The 14972-nt window shown below is 49.0% G+C and overlaps 1 protein-coding gene across 7 annotated transcripts in view; it reads left to right on the top strand.

The window, feature by feature from the left end:
* LOC149347261 (rab11 family-interacting protein 4A-like) overlaps window positions 1–14972 on the top strand; it is a 253361-nt gene that overhangs the window by 179890 nt on the left and 58499 nt on the right. For 6 of the 7 annotated variants that reach the window (XM_089586954.1, XM_089586952.1, XM_089586953.1 and 3 more), the window contains one exon: window positions 6882–6925. The exons of the other annotated variant lie outside the window; for it this stretch is intronic. In XM_089586954.1, the coding sequence (XP_089443080.1) occupies window positions 6882–6925 (44 nt within the window). The remainder of the gene's footprint in view (window positions 1–6881; window positions 6926–14972) is intronic. 7 annotated transcript variants of the gene reach the window in all.

Below are 14972 nucleotides of genomic sequence, written 5' to 3'. Positions count from 1 at the left end.
TCCAGCACTTCGGTACCAGTTACGAACAGCTGTCCTTTGCTAGATTGTTGAACATTACTTTGGATTTCTGCATGTTAATTCTAAGCCCCACCGTTCTGCTCTGCCTTTCTAACTCATTGATCATGCTTTGTAGTTCATGTCACACAGGGCAATAAATCGAAGTTTCTAAGAATGCTGGGAACGTGTAGATCGAGTTCCGGCGGCAAAAAGGCGAGTTCAGATTCCTCTTCAGCGCACCTTTAAGGCCATACGTTTGTTAATGCCATTATTTTCGGAGTTGGTGCTACACGTCCACATTTAATGCCATTATCGCAAGTGACGATGACGATAATGCTTGCAAGGTAGTAAAAAGTTTCATCTGAATGTAAACATTGCTAATGAGCACAATATATCGGAAATGTTGTTCAAATGTAGTATAAAAGTGATTTTTCAGAAAATACGGCTGTTCCTGCTTTACAAGTCGAAAAAGTAGCCATAAACTCGCATGTCAGCACCCAAGTCGAGAGTACCTGTCAATGAGGCTGGTTAAAATGGCGCTCTTCACATCGAAAATGCGGTATCGATGCCTCATCTGCCTGAAAGTTAAGAATTAACCATTTCCTACTGGTTAGGAAGTCGTTACTAACAAAGCTGCATGCTTTTCTGCGTGTGGAATGGTAACGAGAGTACGCATTGCACGGGCGAATGAGTTGTGGCGAACTCAGTAGGTTGCGAATGGCAGTAAGGCTAATGCCATTAAATTTATGCGTGTGGCACTGCACGAATGTCATTAAAACTTAAGGCAATAAGACTGACATTCGAGCGAGCTGGTAAACCATGTTGAAAAATTTCCAGCGCACACAGGGCAGGGACGAAGAAGAGGACACCACAAGCGCTGACTCGCAACTAAGCGTTTATTCGCAAACGCAGAAAATATATGCTCAAAAGAAAAAACACAAAAACATCAAAACTTAAGCAATCACGCAGGCGCGTCCAGATATGAAAATTCCCGTTCATGCAGGACAACAGATGGGTCACTAACACATGTAGGCTGGTTTTTGTGGATATGATAGGCCTCTAATACCTTTTGTCAATTGATTAGGATGCCTAAACAAAAGTTGTTTTATCAAGTAAACGCTTACAGCCCCTGCATTCCATACAGTGCTTGGCAAGATTCGAAGAAGGCGGTTTTCCCAGCGACAAGTTGTGCTCTTGTAAGCGAACATTCATGCAACGGCCAGTTTGGCCGACATAACTGCGCCCACAAGACAGCGGAATCTGGTACACTACACCTTTTTCACATTTGATGTACCGGTTTACATGGTTCACATTGCACACCTTCCGCTTATCACGAACAGCACAACCAGAGCGCTTGTCGACCCTGGCACAAATGCTACCAACTTTTAGGGGCTGAAAAAAGGGGTGAAAAAAAGGCAGTAAGCACTTAATGGCATTAAATCTGTCCGTGTGGCACGGGTATTAGTGTCAACAGAAACTGGACAGAGTTCTCGACGGCCCTTGAATTTGCGTGTCCCGCCTACCCAGACGCACGTGTAGCGTACGTCCCTCCCGCGCGGACGAAGCTTTCCTCGGGGCCCCGTATTGACCGGCGAGGCAGGTGCTGTCTGTGATGGGGGAGGGCAGGCTCCTCCTCTCCACCGCGTGTTTCTCGTCAGTGCATGCTCTCCGCGTATACGCCCTCGAGTCCCAAGCACCGCTGTCAACCCCCGGCTCGGGTCGCTCGGATGCGCAGTGTGGAAATCTTGTTCGCAACGCCTTCCTGCGTCGGAGCTCAGCCGTTGTGGCCAGTGTCCACTCGTTGCTCACTGCAGCTATTGGCAGAAATCCACCTTGGCGAGAGGTAACCTAAGCCTTTTTTGACTCGGTCGTTTTTGTTCGCGCTTTTGTAGTTGGATACAACTTTAAAAAACAATAGTGGATAACACTGGGCCGCACTCCGCGGCGTCTTGTATTATTACCCCGCTGCCCAATCGCAACAGTAAACGTAATCATCTCTTTAATGCGTGTCTATATCAAAAAATCCATGCATCAAAATTCTAGAGCTCATAAAAATTTTTTTCTTATCATAAGCTTCTTGTTTAGGTCACAGGAAATGTGTAAGCAGTGGATTACTTTTTCGTTGTGGAGGAATTCTGTGCACGGAGGCTGAATGTGGGCGGAGCCTCATTGCAGACTTAAGTTGTATAAGACTATAATAATTTGACCCCTCGGATGGGGTGGTTTCTTTTTGTCCGCCGACTAACAGGCAGCGACTTATTATTTTTCAATATTTCTAGGTTGCCCCCGTCGACCAGAGCTGGGACACATTGTTCTCGTTTCTTTATATTTTTTTTAATCTGAATATAATCTATGTCCGTCGACGGCAATATTTTCGGAGTTCTGTGGAGCTCGGCTCATTTCAACGCCACAGCATTAAGGAGCCCATCTTTTAGAAAAGTCGGGCGTCTTTCACGGTGAGCGAAAAAAAAATTAACGAAAAGTCCACACTTGCGACGTGGCGATACGTTGTATGAGGAAATTTAACGTTTTTAGCGCACCGGGGACAAGTCTGTGGACCACGTGTTCCTGAAACGCAGCCCGGTAGCTGTGCTGTTATCTGGCGGCCGGAGATCGCACTCGAGGAAGTGAGTCAAAATTTCGTTCTTTCATCTCCGCAAGTGTGGTCTTCAGACCCCGGCTATAGCAGAGTTATCGGTTTCGTTTCAGGAACACGGGGTTCACAGACGTCTGCCCCTGACTGTACTACCGGAGACGTACCGAACGCCTCTCGTGCAGGCGCAGTGACAGGAATGCGGCCAGGTGGCGCGACTGCGCATGCGCGAGAGGGGTCCGGTAAAACGGTAGTACGTCTCCGATATGGTAAAATACGTCTAATGACACGGCGCGCGCCGTTCGTGGCCTAATTCTGTGCCCCCTTCGTGAGTGGTGAGAGCGGCTATAAATAGCAACCTTTCTTGTTGCCTTAGTCACCACTTGCTCTTAGGAGGTAACGCAGTTGTTGGTTTGTTATGGGTCTTTGGGTGATTGATGCTGAAGAAAAATGTGAAGGTGGCGGGTTTGCCGATAGATAACCGCATTCTAACGACAGACACCACGTTTACTGAAAACGGAGCTTACGTAAACTACGAGTAGGAGAAAAAAAAGAAATGCAGTTACCGCCATCACAGACCGATCTGGCAGGTGAACTACGGTGACGTCGGCGTAAGGTTTCGACGTCACCGTTATTGAATTGGACGTAGTTTTTCTCGGGGTTGCTTAACTTTCGGAATACTTGCACTTTCTTTAAAGCGGTAAGGACAATTTCACCCAGTTTGGCCCACGATAGACTTAGTCGCCTATGCGCCATTCGAAACCCAAAACAACCCAACCAAACACTTGTTGCGCAACCAGGATTCTGAGTTCGCCTTTGTTACGCGCCCCCGCATTTCGCTCGGGCTGCTGCGTAAGGCATTTTTATTTTTATTTACTTTTTCTTTTTGCCGGTGCGTCATATGCTCGGCGTTTCTGGGGCGCGAGTGTTTCGACCTCGTGGGTTTCGCTTTCTCTGCGCTCCCCGGGACGAGGTATGCGTAAACAGCGCGTGGTCCTGTATCAGTCCGCGCTGCGGACGCCAACCGATTCCGTTTCTCAAACGCAGTACGAGGCTTTTGCCTACGGGACGCCCCCGAGCGGGGGAAGGGAGACTGCGTCGGGTGACGATGCGTCGGTGGTCTTCCGCCGAGCCGGCCCAGTTGTTTAGTCTTCGATCAAAAGCGACGGCGTATTGTGACGTAGGACGTGCAAGGCCTGCGACATGTCGTCCCCTCGACAATGAGAGTACCGGGGAGAGTGGGGTAGAATGGGGCGCGAATTTGAAAATCATCGCTTTCTTATTGCTATTCGCAGTTATTGGCAAATAACTACTTTGAATTTAATACCGTCCGGTCATCGCGCTCAGTCGATATGTAGTTCAGTTCAAGCGTAAAGATTTATTTCAAATGGTGAAATTTTATGTTACAAATTTTAAAATGTCGCAGCTTGCTTCTATCAGCGTGACAGTGCATCGAGAGAAATCTGACGCCCCGTTCTGAAACTACTACCTCAATTAATTTTACAGTTGATTAACATCAAATAAGCTCCGTGAGCACCAAGCTTTGCGAGCCTGTATCCCCATGGCAAACATTGCGTTCAGACAAAAATCGGCACTGTTTTCGTTCCGTGACCTTCTATAAACTAGGCAGTTCAACAGGCTTTGCGTGTAGCCTGTTTACGCGGTTTAGAATTTCTTGCCTTTTTTTAGTTTTTTTTTTCTGTTTTAGTTTCGCTGTTTCGGCACCTTCGCTGTGTCCCAGCCGAACGTACAGGGCTGGTCAAAAGGTTCCAGGCCACACAGTCTGTTTTCGAGCAGTACAGTCGGGCAGTTACGACATCCCCGAAGCTCAAAATATCCGTGGAGGGTACAAGTATCGTTCCCTCATAGTCAGGGTCGCTTTGGGACGTTAAACGCTGTAAACCATAAACCAATCTTAAGCCGAGCCTCGAACTGAGACCGAAACCGGATTGAAAACCAAAGTGCGAGCATACCTAATACGCATTTGGCCTACCCTTACAAAATTTTTTTAGACTGTCTATAGACTTGTCTATAAAGTCTATAGACTCTCTAGAGACAAATCCTAGAGAACAGTCTATAGGCAATACAGATGCTACAGACAGTCTATAGGGAATCTATAGATTCATGGCCATACAATTTTAGAATTTTGTCTATAGACAGCCTACAGATTATGAATGGACAAAAAGAAATTTCTGTATGAAGGCAATAGACCCTATAAGAAGTCTATCGACTGTCCATAGACCATTTTTATAAGGGATAACCACGCTAAATCGTCCGTATTTTTTGTCCCTCTGCAATCAACGGTGATATTCGGCCTCGACGATAGCGTACACGCAAGCGTGTGGCATTTCTGCCGTGCTCCATGTTCGCCAAAATGGCGGCCACTCTAACGTTGGTGCACGTCCCCCTTCTTTACTGACTCCTGCTTACTCCGGTTTGCGATTCCGCGTCATTAGTTGCCGCTTTGAATGACCTCACAAAGGGCGCATGCTGCGACGCAGTCGGCATGACACACGGCATGATGCTCGGGCACGGGCTCATTTCGGAGGCTGTAAAGCGTGCTCCGTGAACATGGCCTCGCTGTTAAGAACGCTGTCAGTGTGAGCCGCACTTCCGGATCCAGTGTCGGTGTAAATTTGAATTTGTATGCAAGTATGTAGCGGGAAAGCAATATAACTCCCCTCGTAGAGGCAGTTCATGCCTTGTCGCAGTAAACCCTTAGTAGAAACACTTGCCTATCGCTCCGCAGTGCAGCGTTCGTCACCCCTCTGTGTAGCGCTCGAGCAGTGACCACTATAGATAATAAAAACTCTAAGTTGACAGGAGCTAATGGTTTTAGAGTCTCGTGCCTGCCTGGTTTCTGTGTTTGTATGCGCCTACTTCTGTGCAAGCGTTGCCTCTAGAGTCCAGCAGCTACGGCCAGGCGTCGCTCTGCACGAGGGTGACGCAGACTCTAACATGCGTACAGGCTTGTGCAAAAATACGAAATAAATTCCTATGGTCGATCAGCCATTTTCGAGTCTTCGTTCGTATCGGTATCGGTGTGTGTATTTGGCGTAAGTATTGAGCACAAGCACTGGGCGTGTGCACTGGCAGTAGTCATTGGGCGCTGGGCACTGCTCATAGGACACTGGGCATGGGCGTTGGGAACTGGCATGGACATTGGGGTGGGCACGGCCATTGGGCACGGGCATTGGTGTTTCTGGAGACGGCGCTCAAGTGACACCGCAGCCTGTGCAACGTGGCTGCCTGATGCTGCTCACGTTCGCTATCATTTTGGGCATGGGCGGAGACCCGGCGGGTCGTTTCGTCGTCGCGCATGTCATTCCTAATCCCTGTGTAGACGCGTAACACCGGGAAGAGCGTTCGCTGATGATAGCCACCTGTTGATACCTGGACTCTTTATGGCGGTCGTTAAGCGTCGCCGCTCCTCCGCTTATCTCCCCCCCCCCCCCCTCTTCCCCCCTATCTTCTTCTCAAGACATTCCGTGGTGCTCGAGTGTCAGGCTGTTTGTATTGCTTTCCGGTAGCGGAGAACGTCCTTTCTTGCGTCAAGTGATTGCGTCAACTTGAGGTACAGCGGGTAGCCACTTTATGTGCCCGAAATAGCCTAGTGAAAATGTCTGCGATATGCTGCCACTCGCGCAGCGTGTCGTTGATACGATGCTTGGGTGTGTTTCCGGATGCTGGGGCTGATAAGATTTTGGGCTCGGCAGAATTGGAACGCCGAACGTCTCTGAGTTTCGCTGACCGTAAGTTGGAACAGCTCTGCCCGCGTTTGGGGCACCTCACGACGGATGGCGCCGCTGTTCTGAGCCATCAAAGACGGCCAAGGTGTAGTCGTTCGTCTACGCAAAATATAAATTTGAGCTAGATGAAATTACGGGTTCGATGCGAGAAACGGCGTCATTCACTGTGGCAGAAAGTGCCGCAGGTTTTATACCTACTGTAAATGAAGAGGATGTCGGAGTTCTTACATCGGCGTAAACACGCGATCATTTTCTTTTAATGAGCCACCGAAACTTCCGCGCAATTGAAAATTATTTATGCCATATCAAATGCTCCAGAATCAGCCTTGTCAATACTGCTGTCGCGCTGCTATGCTACCTGCGCTGAGGATTATGGCCTCTTTGAAGGAAGTTTGCGCTGTTCAACACTGCACCTACGGGACGCTCGTGGACTGTGCAGGGTGACTTTATAATGCGCAGTATGAGGGCCCATTACACCAAAGTCGATTCTCACGGATCGCGAACTAACATGTTTCTCTCTTTCTCTACTGTCGCATGTGCAGAGGTGGACGGCATCCCCCGGACCAACGGCTTCTACTGCTCAGACGTGAGTAATGCACGCTCTCTGTTTCGCAGTTCGTGCTGTTTCGCTGTCTGTAAAAAGTCTCGTATCAAAAGAATGGAAGGCGTGCGCGAGAGGTGTGGAGGGGCTTCTACATCGTCCCTGCCTCCGTACGGATCTACACTTGAAGAACCCCTGTGACCCAGATGTCCCAACCTGGTGACATTCTACTATTTACAGACGAACAAACAAACAAAATTGATGTGCATGTATTAAGGGCACTCACTTGGAAGTCGACGTCGATGAACTCATTGGTCAGTTGAGTAGGCAGGCCTGACGTAACCACAGGCTTGATTTCATCTGATTGGTGGTTACGACTCACTGTTTACATAAGTGCTCGGTAAGTGGTTGATCAATAAAATAAAAACAAAAATAAAAAGGTGTTGCTAGCCGCGGCATCTGCCATCGAAACCCGAAGCACCTGAGCAGCGACTAGCTGAAATAAAAGGTATAGGGAGAGGATGGTAAGGCATGTTCGACCTGTCGATTCATCAATCTGCCACGCAATCGATACGATCAGGGCTGTATCTGTCCTGAGCGAAGTGGAACCTTGGCCACTATCTACTTGTTTGTTCGGGCGCACGGGTTAGCATTCGGCCGTGCTGACATGCCACCCTCACAATGTGACGTTCCTTGAATGGCTACAGTTTATAGTAAGTGGGGGTGTGGAAAAACACCGCCGACACCACTTTTTTGGGCTCTCGCCGTTTCGTGAGGTTCGCACCAGTACACCTGTCCAATAAGCGCCTCCTTTCAGGGCGTCGCCATATTGCTCGCTGGACTGTTGTGCACAACCGGCGCCAGCATGCACGGCAGAAGTGGTATGTGGAACCGGGTTCCAACAGCATTCCAGCAGCGTTCCAGCAGCATTCCAACAGGGTACCAACAGGGTACCAACAGGGCTCCAATAGGTTTCCAACATGCTTCCAACATGCTTCCAACATGCTTCCAGCATGCTTCCAAAATGATTCCAAAATGATTCCAACAGGGTTCCAGCAGTTTTCCATTAGGGTTCCAACAGCCTACGGCATGCACGTATGCACGATCGAAAGTTGTAAGCGAGTTTTAGCTCAGATGGTACAGCCGTACTACCAATCCGGTAACTCATGGTGCAAAAAGCGCGTGATGACGACGACAGTCGAAGTACCACAAGGGCAAGCGCTAACTCTCAGCTGAAAAAAATTATCCCTCAAAGTATGCTGGTATTAATAGAAAACGATGAAAAGACCGAACAAAGAAAAACTTTAAGCATGACTTGAATCTAGTTAAACGAGTGAAAGCTCTGTTAAGCTTGATTTTACTTGACTTGACGTCGTTTGGTTTGCTTGGTTGTACAAGTGACAGCTATGATGTAAGGAGCGCGCGTCATCGCTGACGTCAACTTAAACACATCACGAAACGGAAGATCAGAGGTCAAGGTCAAAGGTCACATGACCGCTGGTCAATGGTCATGCTAGTTGGTCATTAGATATACCCCCGGCCATACTTTGTATATCATGGCTGTGGCAGAATGACTAATACCCCTGTCACACGGGCACTTTCAATGCTCATTGAACTCGATCTGCATCGAGATTTTCGAGCACGCTTGAAACAACCGGTGCTACACGGGCATTTTCAATGCTCCTTGAGAAGTTTCCCTCATGTGTGCTAGGTGGCGCCAAATGTTCCTCCAACAGCCATGCCAACAGCCATAGCAAGGTGATGTCCGGCAGCACTGTGCAGTCGGAGTCAGCGGCAGCCAAATCCGTAGAACGCAACCTCTGTATCTGCTGTTGTGCGATTAAACCCGAGGGGTCGAAACGCCTCAGCGATTTCTGCGTAGACTACGGCGTTTCTCTTCTGGCGCCGCAAATTATCTATAGGCGGTCTAGCCAGCAGTCGATGAGAGCGGCGTCTCGCGCTCGCTCTACAGTTTGCGCGTCGACGAGCAGGAGGACGCCATCTTTGTTGTTTACACTGACGGCGAAGCTTGGAGCGTGGTGTCGAGATTATTTATAAATATGTTTGCATATAAGCAGGCATAGTGCCTGAAACTGTTCTGTCTTGCATTTTAATCAATTACAACAGCAACGGTTGTAGTTTTGTTTTGTTAACTAGTGTTTATTTTTATAGCTTCGTGAGAGCGAGAGTGCTTTCGATTGTGCTTGGAACCTCAAGCACTCTTGAGGGGCCGGCATCGAGTCAAGCAGGATCGAGCTCGATTCCGCTTGAAAGTGGCCGTGTGACAACCGTCGATCTGCATTGAGTTCGATGAGCATTGACTCAATGAGGATCGAAAGTGCCCGTGTGACAGGGGTATAAGACCTAGTTTGACCTTGCTAGGCTTTCAGGGTGCGTCACAACGACGAACCGACGACAAATCAGAAGTTGTACCTCGCGTAGTACAGCTCTTATTCCAAAAATAACGGCAATGCAGCAATCGTCACCGGAAGATTTCGCCAACCAGCAGAAGTAAAAAAAAAGGAACATAAGCAACACAGCTCAGTTATTTCCCCGATAACCAACGATCAGTCAACGCCACCAAAGGTTCCTGGCTTATGGGCATGTATATAAGGCTTCCCTCAGTTCACCGACTAATTGCCCTCGGTGCATAAAAAGAATGGTCACTTGCAAACAAAGGTGTGCATTTTATTTTCTTTGTGCCATTTACCCCGCACGTGCGGCAATGCTTCGGCAGATTATTATTTGAGCCGTAACGCGTTGCCGCTGCGCTACTGTTGTCTTGCTTGTCTAGCCCAATTAGGAGTACTGTCGTAGTTATAGTAGTTAGCTTATTTACCGCACCTATGGCTTTAAAAACTTGTCTGGTGTACGGGACCTCGTAATACTGTCAGAGCTTCCGCGTGTCAGCTCAGTTGATACACAGTGTCTATACATAAAGCAAATAAACGTGATAAAGGTTGCAGCTCATTGAAGGGCTGTACTTAGAAGGGATATTTCCGGAAAGGAAACATCCGCGGATGTTTGGATTTGGTCTTCTCCACGTTTTCTGAGGGCACCGATGTAAACACTTGAAGCTCCCATAGACAACGCTTTTAAGTCAAACAGTGAGGTAGTTCGCGTGAGGCAGTCGAACAGTTGGCGGAGATTTTTTTTTTCTTAGTGGAGAAGCATTGCACTATTCGCTCTCCGTTTGTGCATCATTGCCTTATTTTAAATTTTACAATTTAAGTGCTGCTGCCTGATTTTAGGGCTTCGAGACAGGTTCTCAGTAGGGAATGCACTGAAGGCACTGCGGAGGGATGTTGCTTGGGACGGTACCAGTCGGGTTTTATGTACAGCTGAGTGCGTTTTGATGTAGTGGACCGGCATATTCAGAAATAGTGGAAGACTCGGCGAAGAAAGCCCCCATTGGGTCAACATTGCTGAGTTGACTGTTTAGTGCATAAACTCTGAAGGAATAAATGAATCATTATATGCATATACCTCCGTATTAATTCCGCTAATGTACCCACATTTAAAACCCAGGACCGCCGCCGCGGTGGCTCAGTGGCTATGGTGCTCGGCTGCTGACCCGCAAGACGCGGGTTCGATCCCGGCCGCGGCGGCTAGAATTTCTTTGGAGGAGAAATTCTAGAGGCCCGTGTACTGTGCGATGTCAGTGCACGTTAAAGAACCCCAGGTGGTCGAAATTTCCGGAGCCCTCCACTACGGCGTCTCTCATAGCCTCAGTCGCTTTGGGACGTTAAACCCCATAAACTAACTAAACTAACTAAAACCCAGGACCAAAATTTTGGTAACGCTGCTAAAATTTGGTACATCGCCAGTTAGCAGCAATTGGCACTCATGCCTTGCATATCCTGCCATGTTGAGACGGCAGTATTCATAAATAAACAAAAAAAAAGCATTTACTGCAGAGGAAATGGATTTAAAATTTTTTCCCGCTTCTCGATTCAAACTGGTGACGTCAAGACCGAAAGGGACTCCGTGATCATCGCTTGGTAGTGAATGTCGGTGTAGCATGGCCTCAGTGAACTGCGCACAATAAGCTGTTTCGGCGCCACCGCAGTTTGGTTGCTAAAACTGCCCAAGGATGGCGACAGGTGTATTTCTTTTTTTTTTTTAACTCTAGTTTGCACTGTGTCTTTTCAGTGAAAACAGGTTTGTTGTCATTAGAACACTAATCTGTCCGTTCAAGCTGGGGAGAAAATGTGCTCTTTGTAATTCCTATCGCCATTTCTCAGCGCCACGGTTTACATCTAAGCGTGACGGGAAAGGTTTTGTTTGCTCTCGCACTCAGCGGGCAGCGCCTCGGCTCTCAATTATCATCGGTCCGAGACAGAAATGCCATCCTCACAAGAGATCCGGACACGGCACACTGCGCGTAGGCGGCACCGGTACATATGTTATAGTGCAAATAGAATACTCGTATATTGTACCTTCCTTACCCGTATACCCTTTCTGTCCCCTCACCTTTTTCATTTCATTTCTCCAGTCTGCCTGCTATCCCTTTGTTAAGGCGAAAGACTTTAATGGCTCATACTGTCGTCCGTTAGCAGAGGGTGCAGCACCTTTGGCAGCGTTTAACTCGTGTTAACTCGGGAACTAAAAAAAATAAGAGGAAACGAATGGTTGCTTCAGATATAGGAGCAAATAATGAACCTAGAAGCCAAGTTTGATTACTTTAAATGAATTAATTCATTATATGCAAAAATGTTGAAATAGCGCGGACGTCGATGCAGCCACGGCAACGGTGTGACGTCACATCTACCGGAAGTCGTCACGGCATAGTGGCAGTTGTCACAGAATGGTCGGAAAAACGTCGGATTTATGTCAAATTATATGGAGAAATGTGTATTTAAGCGTGATTAGCACGTTAGGATTTCGGAAAGATGTATAATTTGGGTATCGATGTAGCCACGGAACGGTGTGACGTCACATCCACCGGAAGCCGTCACGACACAGTGTCCTCGGCTTTCGCCTCTCAACTCTTTAGTTGCCAAAGTGTCGTCGCAATTTTTTTCCGCGGCCCCGGCTCAGGTGCTTCCCCTAGCGATGGCAGATGCCGGGGCTATGGCAAGAATCTTTCCCTTCCTTTTATTATTGTTTTTAAATAAACCATTACTCTCGGCGGTATAGGGCGTGAAATGCAGCGTTGCGTTGTCATTTGCGCGATGTTACACCGGCCTGATGTGCCAGCGACAGAGCCCGTGGACACACCGGCGCGATCAAAGGGATCCAATCTTGCCCTGCATCGCCCTGTTCGTCAGTCTCGAGTGAAATTCGAAGAGATTATACTGGGTGATAGAAAACAAAAAGACAGGTGGTTGAAGGAGTAGGGATTGACGATCGTCGGCAGTTATCCGTCAACTTGACGTCACAAAGTTGTTCCTGCGCCCGACATAGACGTAGCAAGCGGGAAGCCCATTGTTTAGCCTTTGTGGTTGGCTGTTCGTGGCTTCAAATGTAGGTCACTGACATCAGTGAAGCTGTCAGCGTCGTCGTGCATGTTGCTATACCCTGTGTTTTGCGAAACCATGGAGCTTATTGCGCCTGGTACAGATATGTAATCATGGGTGCCCACTGTCAATGGCGGACGAACGTGGCTGCTGATAAGCGTGGCGCGGTATGTCTTGGTAGGCTCGTGGTCGGACAAGTGAAAGACTACTACTGTCAGCGGGTGTAGTAAGAACTATTATTGATGCGGTCAGAGCTGTCTCCCTGAGAACCTTCCCGGTGTCCAGAGGGCTTTCTGCTTGGTGGCAGGGCTATACGCAGGAAGTCGCAGGACTGACCGGGAAATAGAGCACGTTTCACGCCCTTTTGCACGCGTTCGGAAAAACAGATATGAGTGGTTTCTTGCTTTTGTGCGTGAGTGCACCAGCGGCATTTGCTGGCATATGTATTTACTAGTAAGCCATGGTTTTCGCTAGTCATGGCGTGAGCTAGACCAGTTTATACCCCTGTCACACGGCACTCCTCGAACGCCTTTCCAGCAAAGGAGCCTCTTTTTCCCCAAAGGAACAAAACCTCAAAGGAGCATGCGATGCGGCTGTACGGTGCGGTCCAAAGGCGAAACAGTCATTGAGCTTTAGCACCTGTTGTTGCGTCTCAGGTGACTGAAATGATAATGCTGCGTATTTATTGAGTTTTGACACTTATACACCGTACTTCCTCTATAAAAGAGCTACCGACTGCTTCTTTTGTCACCAGCAGCAGGTTTTGTGCATCGCCTTGGCTGCCACGGTAATGTTTGGTGTCTTGAGATATGAACATACAATATTGGTGAAATGTTTATGGGAATCCCCCAAGGTGGAAAGCTGTATAGCTTTCCTTTGTAGCCGTATGGCTGCGCTCGGGTGGATGCCAATGAGTAATTACTCCCTTATTACAGAACATACAATATGAACACTCATCCTAAAACAAAGCAAGACAAACCTTTATATTTATGTCTTCAGGCATTACTAGCTGCTTCGGGTTTCTTTCTTCGTGTAAAGACGACGGGCATACGCGCGAGCCGCATTGCCATCGCTTGGTGCACGCTCCTGTCTCGACCAGCTGACCTCGGACTGCTGTTAGCCCTGCTCCCGTTGAGAAGCTTCACCGAACAAATCCCACCTTACATTTGGTGGAGGTGCGGGGTGGCGTTCGGCCGCGGATTTCCAGGGCGCTTTAGCGTTTCTACGCTGGATGGCGCTGCGATTGCAGGTCCTAGTGGTGATACACGAATACGGAGACACTATACAGAGGCCGCTCTTTTGCTCTCCAAAAGTCCCGGACGGGTGCCTGCGCCTCTGAGGACCTTAGGGGCAAAGACTTTGTGTAGTTGTGCGGAAAGAGAAGTTTATTTTGTTCGATGGGAACAATAAAATAAAACACATCCGAACTCAGTGGTCAGAACATTCGAGCGCATGCGCAGTGCCGCTGCACTGAGCACGTCAGTAGGGCAGTACTGAGGCCGACACTCGACCGCCGCGCAGGACGATGAAGTATGTCGACCATTTGCGCAAAAACTCAGCCTCGCTCATTGACATTGTGACTCATTGTGTAGCTGTGTAGCGTGCGCCTTCGAACATAAAGACCTGATTCTCAAAGGGCTTTGAGGTGCCCGTGTGGCAGAGGTACAAGTCCCCTGAGCGTGCTCCCCAGTGTTATGGCCACGAAAATAAGCTTTATTTTGGATCATGTTAGGGCATCTATCTCGTTCGGTGCAGCTATCTTATCACAGCCTTCCGGCTCAAACCATGGCACGACATTCGGAGGCACTGGCTCGCTCTGCTTTTTAGTTTTTACCCTGGAACCACATGCACACCGTCGTCGTGCGGCCGTCTTGCGTGATGCCGTGCTGCTCGTGCTCAAATGAATGAGCGCGCGTCAACCTCCCCCCCCTTCCTTTCTTTGCGTGTGTGTCCCAATGGGCGGTTGACGATGTCGGGGAGAGAGGGGCCCCAGGGTTGTTGAACCCCGCTGTGCGCTTGCGGCAGCTGCTGAGCGGACCACTTCGTACTCCACGACGTCTCCTGCTCCCACCCCCTCCACCTCGGAGACAGTCCTCTCCCTCGGTCTTCCCCCTGATTGACTCCCTCCTCACCCCGTTCGATTGTGCCGCTTCAAGTCCCGCCGAGCGTCGGAGAGAGAGAGCGGGGTTCCATTGTTTCCGATCGAAGTTCGGCTCCTTACCCTCTGCATCTTTTCCCCCCGTCTATTCTCTCCTCCTCCTCCTCAGCGGCAGCAGCGTGTGTCCCGTCAGCTGTGACGGCCGGCGCGCCTTCGAACGGCGGCGTTCGGGACAGCGTCCCAGGCCGCGCTTGGGTTCCGGAAGAGAAACTCGCGTCACTGTGAACTGCGAGATGTCGGTAAACAGGGACGGCCGAGACTGGGGCCGCCGCTACTGTTTCGTAACTTTCCTTCTCCCTTCCATCACCCCCCCCCCCCCTCTCACCACCTTCTTCAAACTTTTATTGATCAGTCTAATCTCACGCCTTCGGCACTAACCTTATGGGAAGAGACGTGACTCTTTGTCTGTGATGCTGTCGTTGCAACTATAATACGCACGTAGAGTCGGTATTTTAGATGCATGAAAGATAACCTA

This window comes from Amblyomma mixtum, chromosome 4 (genome assembly GCF_055824585.1).
Source record: "Amblyomma mixtum isolate Tamu chromosome 4, ASM5582458v1, whole genome shotgun sequence".
Lineage (NCBI taxonomy): Eukaryota > Metazoa > Arthropoda > Arachnida > Ixodida > Ixodidae > Amblyomma > Amblyomma mixtum.
Note: the sequence above shows the minus strand (reverse complement) of the source record. Positions and strands in the feature narration are given on the sequence as shown.